Here is a 24924-nt window from a genome sequence, read left to right on the forward strand (position 1 = left end):
GCCTCAGGCAGAAACCAATAATGTGTTTGCTGACCATGTTAGTCTGGCTTGCGGAGGAGCTTATCTGGACCAAGGTTGCTAGGCTAAGATTAATTTTGCCAGGGATGGATTCAGCGTTTTGGAAAGTAGAGGGGGGGATGTAATTCCTATAGCAGTAAAAAAAAATCAACATGCACAGACTATCTTACGTGTTTTGATGATAGTAGTCATGCAAACAATTGCAAGTATAATAAGTTACTTTTTGCATACTGGTGTACTTTGGAAAATTACATTGTTCTTGTATTATAAGTAATCAGTAGTCCTCGCCAATGGCCATACCACGTTGAGTACACCGCTTCCCGTTCGATCAGCGAAGTTAAGCAACGTTGGGTCTGGTTAGTACTTGGATGGGTGACCGCCTGGGAACACCAGATGCTGTTGGCATAACGTTCTCCCTATGTGTCAAGTGGGGTTGGTGGAGGATTAGTGCCCCTCCCTGTAAAACAATTAACTCTAAGCCGTTGGCCACCCTGTTTGGGATACATGGTGTCTGGCAATGAATGAATGAATGATTAGTCCTCCAAATATAGGTGGCGTACTCCCTATCCGTGTCTGCTTAGTGACCAATGTAGTACCAGCATTGCAGTACAGTAATTAAAATTTTATCTGATGTTATAATTTTGTCTGCAATCTGAATCTACCCATAAAGATTATATCATTACCAACATTCCTGTGGTAAGATACTTATTGACAGAGTTAGGGAAATAACAGAGGAATTAGTTGGAGAAGAACAGGGAGGTTTTAGGAAGGGAAGAGGTTGTGTAAATCAGATATTCATTCTTAGATCTTTAGTGGAAAAGTTTCTAGGGAAGGGAAAGAGTTGTATATGGCTTTCATGGATTTGGAGAAAGCATATGACAGGGTGGATAGACAAGGATTGTGGAAAGTACTAAGAATACATGGAGTAGATGGGAAGTTGTTGAATGCTGTGAAGAGTATGCATGAGGGTGCGAAGTCTGCAGTGCGTGTGGATAGTGAACTGAGTGAATTTTTCTATTTGAAGGTTGGATTGAAACAAGGATGTATCATGTCTCCATGGTTGTTCAATCTGTACATGAATGGGGTAATAAAAGAGGTACAAGGTAGGGCAGTGGATGTTGGAGTGGCCCTAGTGAGAGAGGGCAGTGTTTGGAAACTTCCTGTACTGTTGTTTGCAGATGATACTGTGTTGTTAAGTGAAGACGAAGGGGAGCTGCAAAGCTTGGTGGATGAGTTTGGGAGAGTGTGTAAGAAACGGAATCTAATGGTGAATGTAGGGAAGAGTAAAGTTATGGTCTTCAAGCGAAATGAAGTCAGTGAATGTACAATGAGGTTGGATGAAGAGAAAATGGAAAATGTTAGTGCATATAAGTACTTGGGTAGTGTGATGAGTAAGGGTGGAAGTTTAGAGGGTGAAGTGCTTGAAAGGGTACAACAAGGAAGAAAAGTTGCTGGTTCCTTGAAATCAGTGTTAAGAAACAGGGAAGTGAGCATGGAAGTGAAAAAGCTACAACATGACAGTATTGTGATACCAACTCTAACATATGGAAGTGAAGCTTGGACCTTGTTGGAGGGACAGAAGTCAAGAGTGAGAGCAGTGGAAATGAGTTATTTGGGAGGAGCATATGGAGTCACATGGAGAGACAGACTGGCAAATGAGGAAGTGAAGGAGCATTGTGGTGTGGATGATTAGAAGCGTTAGGAGACACATGGTTGGCCATGTGGAAAGGATGGAGAGTGAGAAACTGAAGAGAAGAGTGTATGTGAGTGAGGTGGAAGGGGGAGAGAGAGGCCAAAGATGAGATGGGGGATGAGGGAGAATGGAGTGAAGAGGTATATGCTGTACATTATATGAGAGGGGGGGAGGGGGCGTGAGCTGGGAGCAGGTCAATGAAATGGCGGGGTACAGGGTGACATGGAGGCGATTCATTTGTGGCCAACCCTTACGGGATTAAGGCGTCTGGCAATAGACAGATTGACAGAAATCGTGAAATCTATCTGATGCTAAACTCTGGTCTGCTGTACCTATTTGACAATAAATATTTCTGCATGCTTAATCTAACCATATTATTAAGATTTTATGAACATTTTAGCGATATCCTGGAAGTTCCATCACCTTTAATGGAGTTTTGTGTATCTAGCAAACACTGGCAAAATTATGCCCCTTCCGCCTTGGCAATGCCGTTCAGTTTAGTTCAGTTAATATGTGAGGAGTATTGCCTTTGCATCGGAACTCCTCTTGTCAATTTATTTTTCTAATTAATTAATTATTTTCTTGTGTTAAGCTGTGTAAATTGTTAGTGTTGCCAATACAACATTTTGTGCTAGATCTAGAGCCATGAGCCTCCATTTAGCTGCGATTTATAATTATTAGCGTCAAGAAATCTGTTCTATAGATTCATACAAAGTTTTAGCGATGATTTACAGAGTTTAGCCCCTTTTCTGTCTGTTATTGGGAGGTTAATATGTTTAATGATAATCAAGCGTTTTTTTTTTAGAGCAAGATTAGCAATATTTGCGGCTTCAAAGGCAACCCTATTTGTTTACACTTAGGGAAGTTAGGGGGATTCACGTGGATGGGCGATGGGCCGTGTGATTTTTGTGTTGTTTAATCTGTAAGAAGATAAAAACTGACAATATGGGGAAGAAAGACAAGAAGAAAGGTGGCGGAGCTTCTAAAACTGCCGCAAAGACTGAGAAAAAGGCAAACCAGAAGCTGAAGAAGGAACTGGCAGCCCGAGGAGAGGTTAGTGACTTTAAGTTGGACAGCTGGTTAAGATACTTTAGTTACGATAAATTAGGTCAGTTAGGATTAATATCCTAATTTTGTTAGATTAGGTCAATTAGGATTAAAATCCTAATTGACCTAATGATGTTGCATAACTTTGGTCTGTTGGGTTGAGCAGACTTGTTAACCACAGGTGACTGTTTCTGTGGGATTGGCCTACAGATATAGTATGGTACAATATATACACCAGGTAGGGATCTGGTGCCCCCTTTTTTCTGTGAGGGGTGTAGGTTGATATCCGACCCTAAAATTTTCTGAACTAATGGTAAAATAGCCCTGGACCCCTATGCTTGGAAGCAGACACTGGAATTTTTTTTTTTTTTAAATCACATCCCCTGGGGGTAGGGGGGGTTTCAAGAATACTCCCCCAGTATCCCTGCTTGTCGTACGAGGTGACTAAAAGGGTTGGTGGTGGGTTAGTGCCCCACCCCGTAAAAAGAACTAACTAAAAAAGCAAATAAAGCGCTTCGGACCCGGACGGACCATATGTTGACGACTAAGGAACGGACAAAGGACATTCTGAGGGTAGGAACGTGGAATGTGAGAGGAGTGAATGATGAAGTGAAAGAGAGAGAGATTGTCCAGGTGCTTGAGGATGCAGAAGTGGATATATGTGGATTGACTGAAACTAAATGGGAAGGTGAAAGGATGAGAGAATGGGAATACGGTGTAGGTATGTGTGCGGGAGTCAGTGAGAATGAAAGGGCAAGAGAGGGAGTATATCTGATGATAAGCAAGAAGTGGAAGGAGAATATAAGAGAGTATGGAACAGTGGGTGCAAGGATTGTTTGCATGAGGATGAAAGTAGGCATACAAGCATGGGCGATTGTATGTGTGTATGCTCCAACAGAAGATCGAGTGGCAAGAGTGAAAGATGAGTTTTGGGCGAGAGTAGAAGCATGTATGGACAAGTTTGAGAGGAGCGAGAGAGTGCTGTTGATTGGAGACATGAATGGCAAAGTTGGGAATGTACGAGTGGATGGAGTGGTTGGTCAGTGGGGTGTGCCAGCTGAAGTAGATGGGAATGGTAGTGCTTTGGTGGACATCTGTGCTGGTAAGGGGTTGGCAATAGCCAACACCTACTTTCGTCATAAGATGATCCACCGGTATACATGGAGAGTAATGAGGAGGATGGATGGTGAACTTGTTGAACGAAAGGCAATGATAGACTACGTGTGTGTGGATGAGCGAATGAGAAGACAAGTGTTGGATGCAAGAGTGTGGAGAGGGTGGGGAAATGGAGTCTCGGACCATCACTTAGTGATGGCCAAGGTAGAGCTGCAAAGAAAGTGGTTGAGGAGGCGAAGGGGAAGACAGGAGGAAGCAGCTCCTGTGAGAAGAGTGGAGAAATTGCAAGATAGTGAGAAAAGGACAGAGTATAAGAGCGTAGTGGAAGAAAGATTGGGAAGGTATGAGCTAGAGCAGATGAAAGGGGTGGAAGACATACGTAAAATATTCATGGAAGAGATAAGCGCAGCGTGTGAGGCGGTTTGTGGAGTGAGGAGGAGATGCAAGGGTGTGCAAGGGACAGCATGGTGGAATGATGAGGTGAAACGAGCTGTGGAACAAAAGAAGAAGGCATATGGTGAATGGTTGGCGAGTAGAGGTAGGGGAGAAGATGAGAGAGAGAAGAGAGAGGTATATGTGAGCAGGAGAAGGGAGGTTAAGAGACTGGTGAAGGAGAGTAAGAAGAAAGTGGATGAAGAGTTTGGGAGGAATCTGAGTGTGAAATGGAGGGAGAGTAAGAAATAGTTTTGGAAGGAGGTAAAGAAAGTAAGGCAGTGTGAAAGGGGAAATAGTAGGGGAGTGAAAGATAGGAATAATAGATTGTTGGTGGAGAAGAGAGAGAAATTGAGGAGATGGAAGGAGCACTTTGAGGATTTGTTGAATGTAGAGAGTGAGAGCAGTGTGAGTATAAGTGGTTGGGGAATGGCTGGGAGAAGAAGAGTTGATAGGAGGGAGGAAGAGATCAGTAGGTCGGAAGTAGTGGAAGCGATGAAGAAGATTAAGCTGGAAAAGGCCCCAGGAATTGATGGAGTGTGTGGTGAAATGCTTAGGTATGGGGGTGAGATTGTTGTGGAGTGGATATGGAAGTTGTGTAGATTGGCTTGGGAAGAGGGAAGGGTTCCAGAGGACTGGAAATCAGGTATAATTGTTCCTCTGTACAAAGGAAAAGGGGAGAGAAGTACCGGTATGTGGTAACCATAGGGGTATTTGCCTTCTTAGTGTGACTGGTAAAATATATGGTAGAATACTCATTGATAGGGTTAGGCATATGACAGAGGAGCTAGTTGGAGAAGAACAAGGGGGATTTAGGAAGGGAAAAGGGTGTGTAGATCAGATATTTGTTCTAAGATGTTTAGTGGAGAAGTATCTAGAGAAGGGAAGGAAAGTGTATGCTGCCTTCATGGACTTGGAGAAAGCTTATGACAGAATAGATAGGCAAGGTATGTGGAAGGTATTAAGAATATATGGAGTGGAGGGGAAATTGTTGAGTGCTGTGAAGAGTATGTATGAGGGAGCTAGGGCTACGGTGCGAGTGGATGGTGAGCTGAGTGAGTTCTTTGATCTCAATGTGGGAGTGAAACAGGGGTGTGTAGTGTCTCCATGGCTGTTTAATATATATATGGATGGGGTTGTAAAGGAGGTACAAGGCAGGGCAGTGGATGTGGGGGTGGCCCTAATGAATGAGGGTGAGATTTGGAAGCTTCCGGTGTTGCTGTTTGCTGATGATACAGTATTGTTGAGTGAAGATGAATGGGAGTTGCAAGGTTTGGTGAATGAATTTGGGACAGTGTGTAGGAGCAACGTTGGGTCTGGTTAGTACTTGGATGGGTGACCGTCTGGGAACACCAGATGCTGTTGGCATCCCTACGTGTCAAGTGGGGTTGGTGGAGGGTTGGTGCCCCTCCCTGTAAAACAATTAACTCTGAGCCCTTGGCCACCCTGTTTGGGATACGTGGCGTCTGGCAATGAATGAATGAATGAATGTGTAGGAGGAGGAAGCTGAAAGTTAATGTAAACAAAAGTAAAGTTATGGTGTTTGAGAGGAATGAAGTCACAGAGTGTGCAGTGAGGTTGGATGGTGAGGATATGGAGAATGTGAGTGCATTCAAGTACTTGGGTAGTGTGATGAGTAAGGATGGAACTTTGGGGGATGAAGTACGTGAAAGGGTACAGCAGGGAAGAAAGGTTGTTGGTACACTGAAAGCAGTGATGAGAAATAGGGAGGTGAGTATGGAAGTTTAGAAGTCACTGCATGATAGTAGTGTGATCCCTACCCTGACGTATGGAAGCGAGGCGTGGACCTTGCAAGAGGGGAACAAGTCAAGAGTGAGAGCAGTGGAAATGAGTTACTTGAGAGGAGCATGTGGAGTGACGTGGAGGGACAGGTTGACGAATGAAGAAGTGAAGGAACGTTGTGGGGTAGATGTGGATGTGGTTGAAAAGATTAGGAGAAATACACTGAGGTGGTTTGGACATGTGGAGAGAATGGAGAATGAAAGACTGACTAAGAGGGTGTATGTAGGTGAGGTGGAGGGAGGGAGAGGGAGGGGTAGACCGAGGATGAGGTGGAGAGATGGAGTTGAGAGGTATATGAGGGAGGGGGGGGTGAGTTGGGGGGAGGGGAGTCAAATGGTGGGTGACAGAGTGACTTGGAGGCATTTTGTCTGCGGCCACCCTTTGCGGGATTAGGGCGTCGGGCTATAAATAGATAGATAGATAGACATCCACAGACCATCCATTGAACTTCATGAGTAGCACCAGGAGTATCAGTGGATGATTGAATGTCAGTTCATTTCCATGATAGTTTGAGATATACTCTTTTTACGCCAACACTGCTGTGATTTTCATCCTTCTGCAGCATATTTCATGTAGCCTAGTGGCAGCGGACAATACAGTAACGCAGCTCTGTATCCTTCGCATAGCACTTCTTCATGACGAGCATCATAATCTAGTGTTAATCAGCTGTTACACCTAGGCAGTCAAGACAGATGGCAATTTTAAGTCAGTGTAGAATAACAATAGTGTAGTTCAGGATATGAAGTGGGGCTGCATATCTAATTAAGTTTCAGCAAAATTTGATTAAGATTTTCCAAGTTTTCAAAGTCAAAAATTGTCAGAAATAGAAAATTCAATCCAAGGTTGGCAAAAACTTATCTTGGATTTTTAAGTATTTTCTCCTTCTTTTCTACATCTTCAGTCAAAGTAAAGAAATGTGAAAAACTGGAAATGCAAATCAGTTTCTACCATAGCCATCCCTACCCTAACATGACCTAACCTAATCTAACCAGAGTGGGGCGTCTTTTAGGTCCTAACATGGGTTTATTCATTTCTTTTTGCATTGCCATTGTAGGAGGAAGTGGAGGCTCTGCTGGCACGAAAGTTGTCAGAGCAGGGGGCAGCAGGGGTGACGGAAGAGGAAGTGGCAGCGCCCAGCAAGCGGTCGTCCTTCACACTGGTGCCACACCCAGATAAGGACCAACTCATCCTGTTTGGCGGAGAATACTTCAATGGCAGTACGGTGAGTGACTCTGGCAGGGTAAACAGAATTAACCCCTTCAATAGGGTGATTTTTTTGTGTGTGTTTGTTTGTTTGTTGGCAATAGAAGAGTTGAGAGGTAGGATGGGACTGGAGTGTATTGGTGTTGTGATGAGGAGGGGTAGATTGAGACGGTTTGGGCATGTGGAGAAGATGGGGGATGATAATTGGGTGCAAAAGGTGAGAATTGTTAATATTGGGGGTGGGGTTGTGAGGGGTAGACTGAGAAAGACGTGTGACGAGGTCATTAAGTGTGACCTAAGGGTTAAGAGACTGAACAGGTAGGCTGCCATAGATCGTGCTGCATGGAGAGCCGCCACTAGGTGACCAAGGTCAACGGATGCAAGCATGTTGGAGCCTTCAAAAACGAACAAACATTTATAAAGGCTTCAGAATGCCTTCATGCATCATCCTTGGTCACCCAGTTGCAGCTTTCCACATTGCTGAATCTCTAGCAGACTCTCGGTTCAGTCCCTTGTCCCAGAGGTCACATTGTGACCTCATCCCAGGTCTTTTTCAATCTTCTTCTCACTTCCCCACACTCATTGTTCACACATCTCACCCTTCACACCCAGTTATCATACTCCATCCTCACCACATGCCCAAACCTTCTCAATCTACCCCTTCTTGTCACAGCACTAGTACCCATCCATCCTGTCCACATTCCCAAACTATCTTAGTCTACTTCTCATCACAGCACTAATACTTTTGATTTTTCTTTTTTTCAAGGGGTATTTTCTAGCGCAGAAATTATTTTGCAAACTGGAGAGGCTAAATTCAGCCTTCATTAGCACCGTTGTCTTGTAGTTGCTGGATCAAAATGGAAAATACATAATGGGATTGAAAGTGTTAATGCTCTCAGGCTCCATAGACTCACATTCAGCTGAGTGAAACTATATATGAGAGAGGGGGAGTAAGTTGGTGGGGAGGGCAGCTAAATGGCAGGGGACAGGACGATGTGGAGGCAGTTTGTTTGTGGCCACCCGCTATGGATTAAGGAGTCTGGCTGTAGATAGATAGGTAGATTAGCTTGATCAGTGTACATTAATGGATTAAGGAGTCTGGCTGTAGATAGATAGGTAGATTAGCTTGATCAGTGTACATTACAGCATACCCTTGTTTTATCTATCTATCTATCTATTGCCAGACGCCTCAATCCCGTTTAGGGTGGCCACAAACAAATCGCCTCCAAGTCGCCCTGTCCCCTGCCATTTCACTGCCCTGCTCCCAACTCACACCCCCCTCTCTCATATACCTCTCCACCCCATCCCTCCATCTCATCCTCGGCCTCCCCCTCCCTCTTCCCCCCTCCACCTCACTCACATACACTCTCTTCATCAGTCTTTCACCCTCCATCCTCTCCACATGGCCAAACCACCTCAGTGTGTTCCTCATAACGCTTCCTGTCACATCCACCTCCACACCACAACGCTCCTTTATATCCTCATTCGTCAGCCTGTCTCTCCATGTGACTCCACAGGCTCCTCTTAAATAACTCATTTCCACTGCTCTCACTCTTGACTTGTGTCCTTCCAACAATGTCCAAGCTTCACTTCCGTACGTTAGAGTTGGTATCACAATACTGTCATGTAGTAACTTTTTCACTTCCATGCTCACTTCCCTGTTTCTTATCACTGCTTTCAAAGAACCAGCAACCTTTCTTCCCTGCTGTACCCTTTCAAGCACTTCACCCTCCAAACCTCCATCCTTACTCATCACACTCCTCAAGTACTTAAACGTACTCACATTTTCCAATTCCTCACCATCCAACCTCGCTGTACATTCACTGACTTCACCTCTCTCAAAGACCATCACTTTACTTTTCCCTACATTCACCTTTAGATTCCGTTTCTTACACACTCTCTCAAACTCATCCACCAAGCCTTGCAGCTCCCCTTCGTCTTCACTCAACAACACAGTATCATCTGCAAACAACAGTACAGGGAGTTTCCAAACACTATCCTCTCTCACCAGGGCCACTCCAACATCCACTATCCTACCTTGTATCTCTTTTATTACCCCATCCATGTACAGATTGAACAACCATGGAGACATGACACATCCCTGTTTCAAACCAACTTTCAAAGAGAAAAATTCACTTAGTTCACCATCCACACGCACTGCAGCCTTCGCACCATCGTACATACTCTTCACAGCATTCAACAATTTCCCATCTACTCCATATATTCTTAACACTTTCCACAATCCTTGTCTATCCATCCTGTCATATGCTTTCTCCAAATCCATGAAAGCAGCATACAACTTCTTTCCCTTCTCTAGAAACTTTTCCACTAAAGATCTGAGGATGAATATTTGATCTACATAACCTCTTCCCTTCCTAAAGCCTCCCTGTTCTTCTCCAACTAATTTCTCTGTTCTTTCTCTAACTCTGTCTATAAGTATCCTACCATACACTTTTCCTATTATACTAAGAAGACAAATGCCCCTATGATTACCACACACTTCTTTTTCCCCTTTTCCTTTGTACAAGGGAATAATTATACCTGACTTCCAATCCTCCGGGACTCTACTTTCCTCCCAGGCCAGTCTGCATATCTTCCACATCCACTCTACTACTATCTCTCCCCCATGCTTCAGCATTTCACCACACACTCCATCAATTCCTGGGGCTTTCCCCAATTTAACTTTCTTCATTGCTTCCACAACTTCTATCCTACTGATTTCTTCTTGTCTTCTCAACTCCCTCCTTTTTTATGACTGTGGTATTTTCTGAACACTGATTTTATAATGAACCTAGTGTTGTAAAGTTCGTATAAGCGAGAAGAAAAAATGCCTACCAAGAAATCGGGCATTATAGTAATCATATAAGTGGAACATCGTCAAACAAAGAGGCTGACGAATGAGGATATAAAGGAGCGTTGTGGTGTGGAGGTGGATGTGATAGGAAGCGTTACGAGGGTTATGAGGAACACACTGAGGTGGTTTGGCCATGTGGAGAGGATAGAGGGTGAAAGACTGACGAAAAGAGTGTATATGAGTGAGGTGGAGGGGGGAAGAGGGAGGGGGAGGCCGAGGATGAGATGGAGGGATGGGGTGGAGAGGTATATGAGAAAGAGGGGTGTGAGTTGGGAGCAGGGCAGTGAAATGGCGGGGGACAGGGCGACTTGGAGGCGATTTGTTTGTGGCCATCCCAAATGGGATTGAGGCGTTTGGCAATAGATAGATAGTATAAGTGAATGATTGTGTACATAATAGTGGGATAATGAGGGTCTAGTGTACTAGAGTTTTGACCATGATAAGGTTAATGTAGTGTACCATGACTAACAGGCTCCAGTGACCCATTCTTAGGTGAACAGAATTGTCTTTCATCACCTGGAATAGACGGCTAGAGATGATGCAACCCTGAGTGCTTTAACTGACCACTTGTAAGTTTTGGGCTGAAAGAAAGTTCAGAGTATCAGCGCTGGTAATTTTCTTAGTCTGTCTGTCTATCTATTGCCAGATGCCTTAATCCTGTAAGGGGTGGCCACAAACAAATCACCTCCATGTTGCCCTGTCCACTGCCATTTCATTGCCCTGCTCCCAGCTCACACCCCCGTCTCTCATTTAGAATAGAAAAATATCTCTTGCATTTAGAATAGCAAAATATCATGTGAAAATAGCTCTGATGTAGTGCCAGGTACAGTACTAATGCTTTTACTTAGCCATAAATACTATCTATCTGCCTATCTATTTATAGCCAGATGCCATAATCCCGTAAGGGGTGCCTGTTTGTCTTTGAGTTAGCTGTTTTACGGGGAAGGGCACTAACCCTCCACCAACCCACTTGTTGACACATACGGAACATGTATGGGTTGGCTATATGGTTACCACCCAAAGCTGTAAACGATTTCCTGGCTTATAGGTAACCGTTAGACTTGTCACTCAGTGTTAAGTTGCCTAAAAAGGAAAGAAAGATAATAAAAAGTGACAGGAAAAATGGGAGAAAGAGGAAAAGAGGAGGACAGACACAGAAAAAGAATGATAAAGGTGAAGGAAGAAGTAGGCAGCACTACATCAGGCGAACGGATGATGGTTGCCACCACTTACTACCCCAGTAAGGAAAGCACAGCACTGGACTCTGGCCATTGTTTGACCATGTTTGAGAAATTGCAAGGAAGGGATCATGGCTTTTTTTTTTTTTTTTTCCAGAATATGTTTCTCTGTAATTTTCATAGTTTTTTTTTTTTTTTTTAGGTATCTTCATGACCTCTGCTTATTCTCTCTCTCTCTCTCTCTCTCTCTCTCTCTCTCTCTGTTTCAGACCGTAATGTACAATGGCATCTAGTTACACTTTCATTTTCTTTCAGTTTTTCTTTTTTTTACTCTATATATAAATCTCAGTTTACTTTTTCTTTCAGACCAGAATTATTTTTTTTAATATCCTAGTCTAATATTCTTCTTTTTTTCTATTTTTTTTATTTATCTTTTTTTTACCATGTATATTTTCATTTTCTATTTTTTTTTTTTTTTATTATTATTATTATTATTATTATTATTATTATTATTTTTTTTTCTGCCATATACGTTTTCTTCCAGACCACGATGTACAACGACCTCTACTTGTACAACATCAAGAACGATCGTTGGACTAGCCTCACCACCCCAACCGCTCCACCGCCTCGTGCCGGTCACCAGGCCATCGCTGTCTCCCAGGTGAGGCTCGTTTGTGGTAGTGATGATGTGGTGATTGGTAGTAGTAGTGATGGTGTGGGTAGTAGTGGTGATGATGGTGTGGATAATGATGATGGAGGTGGTGGTGGTGGTGACTGGTAGTAGTAGTGGTGGTTGTGGTGACTGGTAGTAGTAGTGGTGGTTGTGGTGATTAGTGGTAGTAGTAGTGGTGGTTGTGGTGATTAGTAGTAGTGGTGGTGGTTGTGGTGATTGGTAGTAGTAGTAGTGGTGGTTGTGGTGATTGGTAGTAGTAGTGGTGGTTGTGGTGATGATGGTGGTGATTGGTAGCAGTGGTGGTGAAGTTGGTTGGGTGGTGATGGTGGTGGTGGTGACTGGTAGTGGTGGTGATGATGGAGGTGGTGATGATTGGTACCAAAGGCAATGGTGTGAGTTGTGGTAGTGACGGTGGTGTGTGTGGTTATGGTGATGACTGGTAGCTATGGTGTGTGTGTAGTGGTGGTAATTGGTAGCAGGGGTGATGGTGTGGGTGGTGGTTTGAACGGTGGTAGTGGTCTGGGTGGTACTGATGATGGTGGTGGTGATGATGGTGATGTTTGGTAGTACTGGTGTGTGTGGTGGTGGTGGTGGTGATGATTGTTAGCACTGGTGTGTGTGGTGGTGGTGGTGGTGTTGATAGTGGTGACTGATAGCACTGGTGTGTGTGTGGTAGTGGTGATGATGATGATGATGAATAAAGCTTATTCAGTTTCATGAAAGAAGAGAAGAGCCATAAGTTTTTGAAAACTGGAAGCTGATTGGTTGTCCCAGTGCCTTCATTAGTAACTATCTATCTATTGCCAGATGCCACAATCCCATAAGGGGTGGCCATTTGACTTTGAGTTATGTGTTTTATGGGGAGGGGCACTAATCCTCCACCAACCCACTTGTTGACACGTAGGGAGCACTAACACTGTATTTAAAATAATATTTATTGTAAAGTTACAATGAATGTTTCTGACAGTAAGATTGCACAGGGAAAATATATGTATCATTATTTTCATAGATTAATATAATCTTGTGGCCTTACAAAGTCTGTCAGGTGGCACAGATGCATGTAAAATGTTCTGTTCTCCTGCCAAATCAACATTTTTGGGCAAAGTTTTACAAGTTCTCTGAAATTTGCTTTGTTAAGGCAAAGTAAGGTAAATTATACATCATTACTGGGACATTATGTTGATTTGGCAGAACTGAAAATTTCACTAGTATGTAGGCCATATGGTAGACTTTGTAAGACCATGTTTTAAAATTAATCCATGCAAGTAACGATACATATATTTTATTTGAGCAATCTCTTCGTCAGAACAGTTATTGTAACATTTATAATGAATCCATCCATCCATCATCCAATCCTATATCGCCCCATGAGGAGTGTAGGAGCCCAGGGCTAGGCAAGCTGGTCCTGACATTTAAGGTGAGAGTAACCAACCTCACTCATCCCAGAGTGGCATTACATGAGCAATAAACCCCAACCATCCCTTGGATATAAACCTTCACCAGCTCAATTCGATAGGAGCACCCTAATTACCCACTAAAAATACGGTGTTACTAGTGAATGCTCTCAGGCAACCAGTGAGTTACCAGCTTTCAAAAGATTAATGCTCCTCTTCTCAGACAAAGTTGAGTAGGCTGCAGTAGCATCAATAACACCATCTCACTCTGTGTCTTGGATTGGCAGGGTGGTGGACAGATGTGGGTGTTTGGCGGAGAGTTCACGTCTCCATCACAGTCACAGTTCCACCATTTTAAGGATCTCTGGGTCTTCCACATCACACACAAGCGGTGGGAGAAAATCACGTAAGTTTTATGTGTTTTTTTTAATTATTATTTTGCTTGTACTGTACATCTTTTCATCATCATCATCATCATCCAGACCAGGTAAGTATTTTGTTTTCCAGGGAGCCTATGCTGGGTGGTAACCATATAATTAAATGATGCCTGGTGGTTTAGTGGGTCAAGAGAGTCTGTAATGGTTCCATCTCAGTGGTGGTCGGGGTTTACTGCATAATGCCACTTGGGGGAAAGTGAGGCAGGTCATTGTTACCCTAACTGTCGGGACTGAGTAGCCTAGCCCCGGGCCCCTACATTCCTGTTTGTAGGAGGAAAAATGGGAATAGGATATTGTTATTGTTCAGTTTTGTTTTCATGTTTATTTTATTTGTTTATTTAATTTTTACATGTAGGGTAGAGTTGCCATGGATAATACTATAGTGATAAATTATTTAAAATATTTGAGAGCATTGGAAATGAGTTATTTGAGCAGAGCCTGTGGAGTCACATTAGGAGACAGACTGACTAATGAGGAAGTGAAGGAGTGTTGTGGTGTGGATGTGGATGTGATAGAAAACGTTAGGATGAAGAGTGAGAGACTGACGAGGAGAGTGTATGTGAGTGAGTTGGAGGGGGCTAGACGGAGGGGGAGGCCAAAGATGAGGTGGAGGGATGGAGTGGAGAGATAATTGAGAGAGGGGTGTGTGAACTGGGAGCAGGGCAGTGAAACGGCAGAGGACAGGGTGACATGGAGGCAATTTGTTTGAGGCCATCAGTGAAACTTGTGTTAGTTACCCCTCGTGTAAATGGCAGTTGAGGTAGATACAGTAATGTCAACATGAAAAACAAAGAAAAACAAAACAGGGTTACCTTTTGTATTTACCATCACTTGGAGGTGATGGTCCTTACAGACCTAGAGACGCCACCAAAGTGGTAGTAAGTAAGCACATAGACACATAAGTTGATGGAAATATTTCCTGCTTTCATTATGTTAATTTCTTGGCAGACTGGAAACAAAAATTAGAATGGAGAATCATATTCATAAATCAGTACTAACTTGAGAAAGAGGGATGGGAAATTTTATTAAGTTAACATGCCATTTGGTGGCTTGTCTGGTAGGTGTTGGTAGAACTCCTTTCACTTTACTTCCTGTCATTACCGGTACTCCATACTCTGCAGTGGATGGCAATACAAAGGTGTCCGCCTCACCTGACACTGTTGAACCCAAGATAAGTTTTCATTCACAACAATCCTCTTCCATGGATGTGTTGGCTTTGACCTCTTCTTCTGCCTGCCTCAACAACATTTTTTTTCTCAGTTCACTGATCATTGTATTCAGATGTTTTAGTGCATTGCATTACCTGCTTTTAAATATTTATGTATCATTGTTATAATAAATAAGCAATCATGGATCTTCTTATAGCTAAGCAAAGAAAAAAAGAGCTAGTGTAGGTGTAGTGCACCGTACATGGGCACAGTGTACCGTACACTCCTGAATCGTTATGTACAGATCATAACATTTGTAGAGTAGGAAGTAAATTACTTTGCTACACTATAACCAATGCCTCAACTTTTATACTCTCATTTTTTGTGTCTTATCATTGTTATTCACCATCCTTACTCATATCACTGTGATCTAATGCAGTTTAAAGACAAGAGGAATAAAAAAATAATCATGAAAAATTACATTTGGGGAGGGGAAGCAAAAAATATGCCCCCACTGAGACGTGCAGTAGGTAGATACAGGATGCATGGTTGGCTGATTGGTGCTCCCACACAGCTGCCAATACTGTCGGCTTCATCTGCATCACTGCGTGTACTGTATAGCAGTTTTAGTGGATTTGTATCTCATATCACCATGTATGTGCCAAGGTGACTCCATCTTACCCTTTCTCAAATAGTACAGTACTCCCTAGAAGTTCCCCCTTTCAGGTACAGTAGTGTCCTCATATTGTGATATTACTTCCTTGTACATAACCTTTCACACAGTACCTTGCTGAGACAGTACCATTCTTATGATAGTATCCCTTCTCAGTTCACCAGGTGGGCCATCACCACGCAGTGGTCACAGGATGGTGTGGTCGCGTCGACAGCTGGTGGTGTTTGGGGGGTTCCGGGACAATGGCCGCACTTACACCTACCTCAACGACGTGTATGCCTTCTCCCTCGATGATTACAAGTGGACAATCATTAAACCCACAGGTACGGATGCGGTGAAAACGAGTTGTTGTTGTTGTTGTTGGGTACAGGGACTGTCTGCTTCTCCACCTACCTCAGTGACATGTGTGCCTTCTCCTTTGATGGTTACTTGTGCACCGTCGTTATATCCTGAAGTTGGGATAGGATGAAATGACTGTTGCAATGAAAATTCGTTGTTCTTGTTGTTGGGTTTTGTGACAGTGGCTATACGTACATGTGCCTCAGTGACGTGTGTGCTGTCTTTCTCGATGGCTATAAACAGACTGTCATTAAACCCACAGATATGGAAGGCATTAGAAATATCTCTCATAACCTTAAGAACAGCAGCAGCAATATGATAGCAAGATTAAAACTGGAGAGAGAGAGAGAGAGAGAACATTTTCGAGCTGAAGGAAGTAGGTGATATATTTGAGTAAGATATGTTATGTTGAAAATGTGTTGTTGTTGTTGGGGTCTGGTACGGCAGCTGCACCAAGACCTACCTCAGTAACGTGTATGCCTTTTCCCTTGACAGTTACAACCATAATTAAATCCACAGGTATGGGTGCCGTTAAAGCATTTCATTCGTTTTTTCGTTTATAAAGGCTCCACTGTGCGTGCATGTGTTGGCTAATCATTTAATGGCAGCTTTCCACACTGCTCCATCTCTGGCAGCTTATGTATTTGGAGTCTTATCCCTGAGGTCGCAGAGTGGTCTTCTGTCTGCCTCTCATAACTTCACATTACTCTCACTTTTCACACCTCTCACTCTCCACATCCAAATGTCATCCTGCATCCTCTCCATATACCAGATCATCTCAGTCTACCCCTTCTCATCCATCCATCCATCATCCAATCTTACATTGCCCAATAAGGAGCGTAGGAGCCCGGGGCCAGGCAGTTGGTCCCGACATTTAAGAATAGGGTGAATTACAACACTAAAACATTCAGTGAGACAATTTTGCCATCAGGTACAGCTATAGTGAAAATGTGTGAACTTGGTCATAGATCGTGCTGTGGTTCATCCACTTTTACTCGACAAAGATTTTTCTCATTTTGCAGCCTGTTGGAAGTAGACCCAAGTTAAGCCCTCAGGTGTGGTTGCCGTGAAAGTGAATGAACTGGATCATAATTCATGCCAGATTCCATTCACATCAACGTGGTAGAGGTTTCCATCATTATGTAGTGTATTTCCTGTAGCTCATACCAGAAAACAGTGACATTTTTCATGACTGTACTCCTTTAATCCAACTTGGCATAAAACTGAAATATCTCCATCTTGTATGCTGAGTTGCAACAGTAAATTTCCAGTACCTTACAATATGGTGCTAGTCATGAAGAAGTGCTGTGGAAAGGGTTTAAAAGCCACAGTACTGTCTTTTTGGCCATTGAACTTCATGAAATAAACTGCAGAAGGATGAAAACCTGGGCCAGGTTAAGGCAGAAGATTTTATCACCCTATTCTGCTATTAATCTGTTGCTTTTGTGTGACTGAACTTGAAATAAGCTGCAAAAGGATGAAAATCTGGGCCAAGTTAAGGTGAAAAGAGTACGACTGTTCATCTCTTGTCTGAACTGAGGATTCAAGGTGGAGACATGGCAGTTTTAGGCCAGGTTAAAATAAACAGAGTTGATATTGTATTTCACCCATTCAACCTGAAGCTGTTTTTTCCTAAGTAAAAGAAAATACCAGTAACTTGGCATTTGTGGTGGTGTTTTGGTGATGGTGATAATGGTGATGATGATGATGGTTGTGGTGGTGGTGGCGATGATGATGATGGGTACAACTTTTGGGCACTTTCAGGCACCCCTCCCTGCCCCCGGTCAGCGTGTCAGATGGCTGCGCACACAGACGGTCGCATCGTGGTGAGTGGAGGGTACAGCCGCCAGTCAGTCAAGAAAGACGCAGACCAAGGCATCACCCACACTGATATGTTCACACTTACCCCAGAGAGTGAGTGGCTGGATTTGTGTATATGTCTGTCTGTTTATTTATTTATTTATTGTCTGACTCTGGGTATAGGTTGATGATCCATTCCTTGACGCCCAGCGAGGTGTAGTCTCTTTATGTGATGGTGGTGGAGAGGGGCGCCTTCACATGGTACTGACTGACTGGATGTTTTGAGTAACCCTTAGGTGGCTGTCTTGTATAGTGAGTTGATGTATCCTTGCAGTGGACAATGCCTAACCTATCACATAACAAAGAAATAATAATCAATGAAAAATAAAAAATAAAAAGATGATCAGATAAACAGTAAAACTACAACTATTCTGTAACTATAACTTGGCTTAGATTTTTGTCCTTTTGCTGGATATTTCACGTAGCTCAGTGGTGGAAAAAGACAGTGCTACCATGCTACAGTCTCTCCCATAGCACTTCTCCATAACTAGCATCATATTCTAGGGTTAATGTCTTTTTACACACAGCATTATGACAGGCAGATGGTAATTTTAGGCTTAGAGTAAAAACATTATCATTGTTTTACTTGAAGCACAGGAAACTGTTCAGTAACTTTTTATGGGGGAAAGAACACAGACAGCCTCATTACCATTTGTTTTAACTAGTACATATTATTATTATTATTATTATTATTATTGTTATTTTATTATTATTATTATTTTATTATTATTATATTGTTATTATTTATTATTATTATTATTATTATTATTATTATTATTATTATTGTTCTTACTATTATGCACTTATTATTTATTATGGTGAGTGTATTTTCCATGGGTAGTTACCAAATAGCTCAGTAAGCAGTGCTGGGTTAGGCAAGGAAAAATGTTGTCCTTCTATTCTGAGCATGCTGATTAGATGAGGATAGGAAGGGCAGTGAGGATTTATGAGAAAGGAGAGGGCAGTGTGGATTGACGAGAAAGGAAAGTGCAGTGTGGATTGATGAGAAAGGAAAGTGCAGTGTGGATTGATGAGAAAGGAGAGGGCAGCGTGGATTGACGAGAAAGGAAAATGCAGCGTGGATTGATGAGAAAGGAAAAGGCAGTGTGGAGTACAGCTCTGTGCGTAATGTCTCAGCACAAGTACGACATTGACAGAGGAGGGGTGGAGGTGGCGAGCGGTGAAGCAGGGGGGCGCTGTACCTTCACCACGCTCGGGTTTGGCCCTGTCCCAACCGCCCCTTGGAGAGAAAGTCTACCTGTTTGGAGGAGTTTTTGACCGGAAGGAGGACGAGGAGGAGCTGGAGGGAGAGTTCTTCAATGACCTGTTTCAGCTGGATCTAACAAAGCACATCTGGCATACAGGTGCGTCTTGCTTAAAATTCCTGCACCTTAACTTGGACCAGATTGTTTTTGTTTTGCAGCTTATTTCACGTAACTCAGTAGCAGAAAAAGACAGTGCTCTGCATCCATTCATAGCACTTCTTCATGACTATACTCTTTTCATCTTAACTTGGCCCAGAGTGTTTTTCTTTTGCAGCTTATTTCATGTATTCAGAGCCGGAAAAAAGCAGTGCTATGGCTCTACATCCATTCATAGCACTTCTTTGTGACTATACTCTTTTCACCTTAACTTGGCCCAGATTGTTTTTCTTTTACGGCGTATTTCACATAACTCAGTAGCAGAGAAAGACAGTGCTCTACATCCTTTCATAGCACTTCTTCATGACTGTACTCTTTTCACCTTAACTTGGCCCAGATTTTCATTCTTCTTGCTGCTGTAGTTCTTTCACATTAACTTGCCCAGATATTTTGTTCTTTTAGAGCTCATTTCACACAGCTCAGTGGCAGAAAAGGACAATTCTGTGGCCCTGCATCCTTTCCGTGGCACTTCTTCATGACTAGAGTCATATTCTAGTGTTAGTATCTTTCTACAGTTCATGATTCAAGAGATAGCAATTTTAGACTAAGAATAAAAGGAGTGTAGTCATCATCATCATCATCATCATCATCCAGACCTTCCCTCGCACTTCACCTGCCAGAAAATAATAGAATGAAATACTATCCAAAGTTTTGCCCAGTTGGATGAGCCACACACTCATTCACTATTCATTTAAGCCCCTGGAATCTTAACTCCTACCCACCCCTTGCTAGTAATGGAATAATGGTTTAGGATGGTGGAACGTTTGACAGAGTTGAAATATGGGATAAACTGGTGTACGATAATTACAAATATTTCTTCCCTCTAAAAGCTATCTATCTGTTTATCTATCTGTCTATCTATCTATATATCTGTCTGTCTGTCTGTCTGTCTATCTATCTATCTGTCTGTCAATCTATCTATTGCCAGGCATCTTCATCCTGTAAGGGGTGGCCACAAACAAATTACTTCCACGTCACTCCGTCCTCACAAGCCCTCTCTCCTATATCTCCTCACTCCAGCCCTCCATTTCATCCTTGGTCTCCTCCTCCTCTTCTGCCTGTGTACCTCACTCATATACACTTCTAGTCAGTATCTCGTAGTACCAAAATACAAGGTACTTCATTGCATTTACTGTTCATGGTACTGTAGGCTATTTTTTTCATGATATTCTTTTAAAGGCTATTATGGTTTTACTTTCCAAATTATTCCATTTTCCATAAAGCCTTTGGACTCAAGCATTTTCGATTTCGGAGTTTGTACTGTACTGTACACTCAGACTTCGATTTAAGGGAGCTCTATTTAAGGGATTTTGGATTTAAGGGAGTCCATGTTCTACCTGACAAACGGACAAGACCATTCAAAAATGATAGGTAATGTCTAGGTTATACACATTAATATGTTTCTTTATACAGTACCTGTAAAATAATATTCATAATTACATAAACAAGTAAGATAAGTGAAACAGTCATTGCATTTCATAATAAGATTGTCTTTATATGTGGTAAAACAATGGACATTTTCAAGTAAGGGACATTTTCAAGTAAGGGACATTTTCAAGTAAGGGACATTTTCAAGTAAGGGACATTTTCAAGTAAGAGACATTTTCAAGTAAGGGACATTTTCAAGTAAGGGACATTTTCAAGTAAGGGACATTTTCAAGTAAGGGACATTTTCAAGTCAGGGACATTTTCAAGTAAGGGACATTTTCAAGTCAGGGACATTTTCAAGTCAGGGACATTTTCAAGTAAGGGACATTTTCAAGTAAGGGACAAGTTGATTCCCCATTTAGTCCCTTAAATCAAGGTTTGAGTGTACTTGCATCGTGAACTGAATGTGGTTAATGGTAGTACAGTAATGGAACTATTAATATGGTGTTTATATTTCCCACAGTCAATGTAACGGTGAGGAAAGATGTGGGGGAGAAGAGGAGGAGGCGGAAAAAGAAGGAAGGGGGAGATGAGGAGGAGGAGGAGGAGGTAAGGTGAACATATTCTGTAGTTCATTCACTTAACTTGGCATAAATTTTTGTACTTTTGCCTCACTTTTCTTCTCCTTTCTTTCCCTATCAGATGGAGCCAGGATTCCAGGGGCTTGAATGGTGAGTGAATGGTAGTGTGGCTCATCCAGTTGGGCAAACTTTTTTTTTTTTTTTTTTTTTTTGACTCCCTGGATTCTACCTCACCCCACCTTGGAGTGGACAGGACTCAGAATATTGTACTTTATTCTGCTAGACAGTATTTTTTCATTTTACTTTAATAAATAATACAACTGTCAATGTAGAAAAACTTTCTAAAAATAATACAGTATAATGAAATACGAGATTGACTATCAGATACGTTTATGTGAATCTCCAGAACGTGGTGAATGTTTTTGGCATGTCTGATAGAGCCAGGATTCTGGGGGCTTGAATGATGAGTGAATGGAAGCGTGACCCATTGGATTGGGCTGATTTGGGCTGTCTGGACAGTGCTACTCCACACCCTGCCCTGGGTGGGAAAGGAGGTCCGGATGATGATGATAATAGTGATGATGGTGATGGTGGCTTATAGACCTTTGACCCTACATTATTAAATTACATGTATCGTCTCATGTTGCAGATGGAGGAACAGATGGAGAAAATGAACATGGACGAGGATGAAGAGAACCAGGGAAGAAACGCAGGGGAGGTGGTGACCAGCGATGGAATATTTACGGTGAGTCGTGATTGATGAATGTTGCGATTGATGTAAGTTGCAGTTGATATCAGTAGACCTGTGACTCATTCTATCCATCTATTGCCAGACACCTTAAACCCAAAAGGAGTGGCCACCAACAAATCGCCTCCATGCCACCCTGCTGTTTGGCTGCCTTCCCTTCAACTCACCTCTCTCTCTCTCTCTCTCTCTCTCTCTCTCACATATCTCTCCACTCCATCTGTCCTTCTTATCCTCGGTCTCCCCCACCTCCTCTCCCCTTCCACCTCACTCACATACATTCTTCTGCATATCTCAACGCCATCCCTCCATCTCATCCTTAGTCCCCCCTTCCTCCTGTGAATATGCTCTTCTAGTCAGTCTCATTCTTCATCAGTCACTCACATTCTTCTCCATATCTCAACACCATCCCTTCATCTCATTCTTAGTCCCCCCTTCCTCCTCTGCCCCATATGCTCTTCTGATCAGTCTCATTCTCCAATGATTTTTTTTTTTTAATGCGAGGAAGAAGGAACCAAAGGCTGAGCCCACAAACCGTTCCTTCGAAGAAAAAAATAAAATACATAAGGGCCAATAACAAGATCCATTCACTCGAGATGCCTGGACACACTGCATTTGAAAGACTGGAGATCATAGGTAGTAGGAAATGCAGACAGAGGGAGACAGTTCCAGAGTTGACCTGCTGCATAAATGAAGGACCGTCATATATCCGCAGGTAACAGTCGGCCCAGCCCCCCAGGCCACCCCATCCGCTCTCCAGGGCACCAGGTCAGCGGAAGTGTTTGTTCCATCGCCGCGCATCAACCCAGGACTGGTCGTCAAGAAGGGTGTCCTCTACCTCTATGGTGGGATGTACGAGGTTGGCGATAGGCAGTTTACCCTCAGCGATTTCTATTCTCTGGGTAAGTTTTTTCTTTTATTATTATTTATTTATTTATTTATTAATGTTATTATGTATTTATTTTTATTATATATTTTTATTTATTATTATTATTATTAATTTTTTAATAATGGGACGACAGCAGGAGTTATTTGGAGAAAGAGGCCCAACCTTACCCCATCCAGGGGTGGTAAAAGAGGTATGGATGATGATGATGATGAGGAGGAGGATGCAAGTCTCGATGATGATGATGATGATGATATTGATGAAAAGAAGGCTGAGAATGATGATGATGATGAGGAGGAGGCTAAGGATGCAAATACATACCATGATGATGATGATGATGATGATGATGATGATGCTGTTGCTTTAATAACTGTCATAACTGTAGCTGACGATTGTACAATTTCCCTCAGACCTTGGCAAGCTGGATGAGTGGAAGACCATCATTACCCCCGAGGATGAAGCGGCTATGGAGTGGATTGAGTCGGAATCGGAAGACGAAGACTCGGAAGATGACGACGACGATGATGATGATGATGATGACGATGACGATGATGAAGAGATGGATGTTGATTAAGAAGGAGAATAAAATAATACACTAAACAGTATCCTTTCCATAACAGAACTTTGAGTATTGTATATCATGAAATTCCACAGTAACAGAAGGGAGAATTGTTCATTGCAAGTTTTGGACAACAAGGAAGTTGAACATATTGACAATGATAATTTTTGTAGTATTAGCATAGTTTTGGATTAAACTAGACAAATATTGAATGAAAATAGCGTTAATATGATATCAGGTACTTGCTAAACAATGTTATACTTTTGATTTAGCTCTAAGTAAGGAAAGCACAATACAGTATCAGACTGCCCATCTTTTCACAGTGTTAGAGAAATTGCCTATTATTTTCCCTATTTAAAACTGTAACATTGTTCAGCAAGTGCTTGATATTATGCAAAACTTTGTTCTTGAGATATATCTGTTTCAAGTGTTTTAAGCAATATTAATGCACGTACTCTGAAAATTATCAGTGTTGATAATTTCAACTTCCTTTTAGTCCAAAACTCACAGGTGTTCACTTGGAATGCTCAGTTAAGTGATTGCTGGCTTATAAGTCCTAAATGTTTCTGTGTGTGTGTGTGTGTGTGTGTGTGTGTGTGTGTGTGTGTGTGTGTGTACTGAAGTAACTAAGTTGCTATACCTTTTATACTCTAACTTGGCCCTGGTTTTTGTCCTTTTGCTGTGTCTTTCATGTAGGTCAGTGGCAGAAATAGACAATGCTATGGCTCTGCATCCTTTTCATAGTACTTATTCATAACTAGCATCATATTCAAGTGTTAATCCTTGGTTACAGTTCAGGATTGTGGCAGTTATAGGCCAAGTTAGAGTATGAGGAGTATAGTATGGATTCTTTAAGTAATAATTCATACACATTGTCAACCAAAGCTGCATTTGTAGATCTGAAGTGTTGTACTATACTGTAGTTGTCTCACCTTAACTTGGCCCAGATTCTCTTTCTTTTGTAGCTTAATTCACATAGCTCAGTGGCAGGCAGTGACAATGCTATGGCTCTGCATCCTTTCCCTAGCACTTCTTCGTGACCAGCATCGTATTTGTGGGTTAATATCTACAGTAGTTACCACTCAGCATTCGAGATGGAGAGACGGCAGTTTTAGGCCAGGTTAGAGGAGAAAGCAGTACTGGTATAGTGCTTTGCCTTTATTGCTATATAAATTGTGAGTGTAGAAAGGAAGAGTAGTGCTGTAAAAGTGGACTACGAGTATTTCAGTCTCCATAAACGTAGCTTCATTAGTGATAGTAGTAGTAGTTAAGTAGTTATGGAAGTAGTAGTAGTAATAGTAACCTGAGACTCATCTGAATGTGAATTGTTTTCTTGGGGGGGGGCAGGGAGGGTGACTGGGGAGGGGAGACAGGGATGGGATTGAGGGACATTTTGTACAACAGGGCAGCTCCACCACCCAGTCAAATCAGTGCCACCACATGAAGGAGTCCCTGTGTATTAGTAATGTTTTTGTTCAACCCCTTGAGTAGTATTA

General features: G+C 42.4%; 1 protein-coding gene and 1 non-coding gene across 2 annotated transcripts; both read left to right on the forward strand.

Annotated features, from left to right (window-relative positions):
* Positions 1-304: 304 nt before the first annotated feature.
* Positions 305-423, forward strand: LOC145396265 (5S ribosomal RNA). The gene has a single exon (XR_013896757.1). It is a non-coding gene; the product is annotated as a 5S ribosomal RNA (ribosomal RNA).
* A 2178-nt stretch (positions 424-2601) lies between these two features.
* Positions 2602-24382, forward strand: LOC145396240 (kelch domain-containing protein 4). Its single transcript, XM_080269674.1, has 11 exons — positions 2602-2764; positions 7164-7331; positions 11889-12005; positions 13699-13817; positions 15826-15992; positions 17773-17922; positions 19026-19232; positions 21181-21266; positions 21888-21983; positions 22699-22885; positions 23280-24382. The coding sequence occupies exons 1-11, from the start codon at positions 2657-2659 to the stop codon at positions 23441-23443; spliced, it is 1569 nt and encodes a 522-aa protein (XP_080125800.1). The 5' UTR covers positions 2602-2656; the 3' UTR covers positions 23444-24382.
* The last annotated feature ends 542 nt before the right edge of the window (positions 24383-24924 follow it).

The sequence above is a fragment of the Coenobita brevimanus genome, chromosome 35, assembly GCF_032717465.1.
Source record: "Coenobita brevimanus isolate Jiangsu-jjx chromosome 35, ASM3271746v2, whole genome shotgun sequence".
Lineage (NCBI taxonomy): Eukaryota > Metazoa > Arthropoda > Malacostraca > Decapoda > Coenobitidae > Coenobita > Coenobita brevimanus.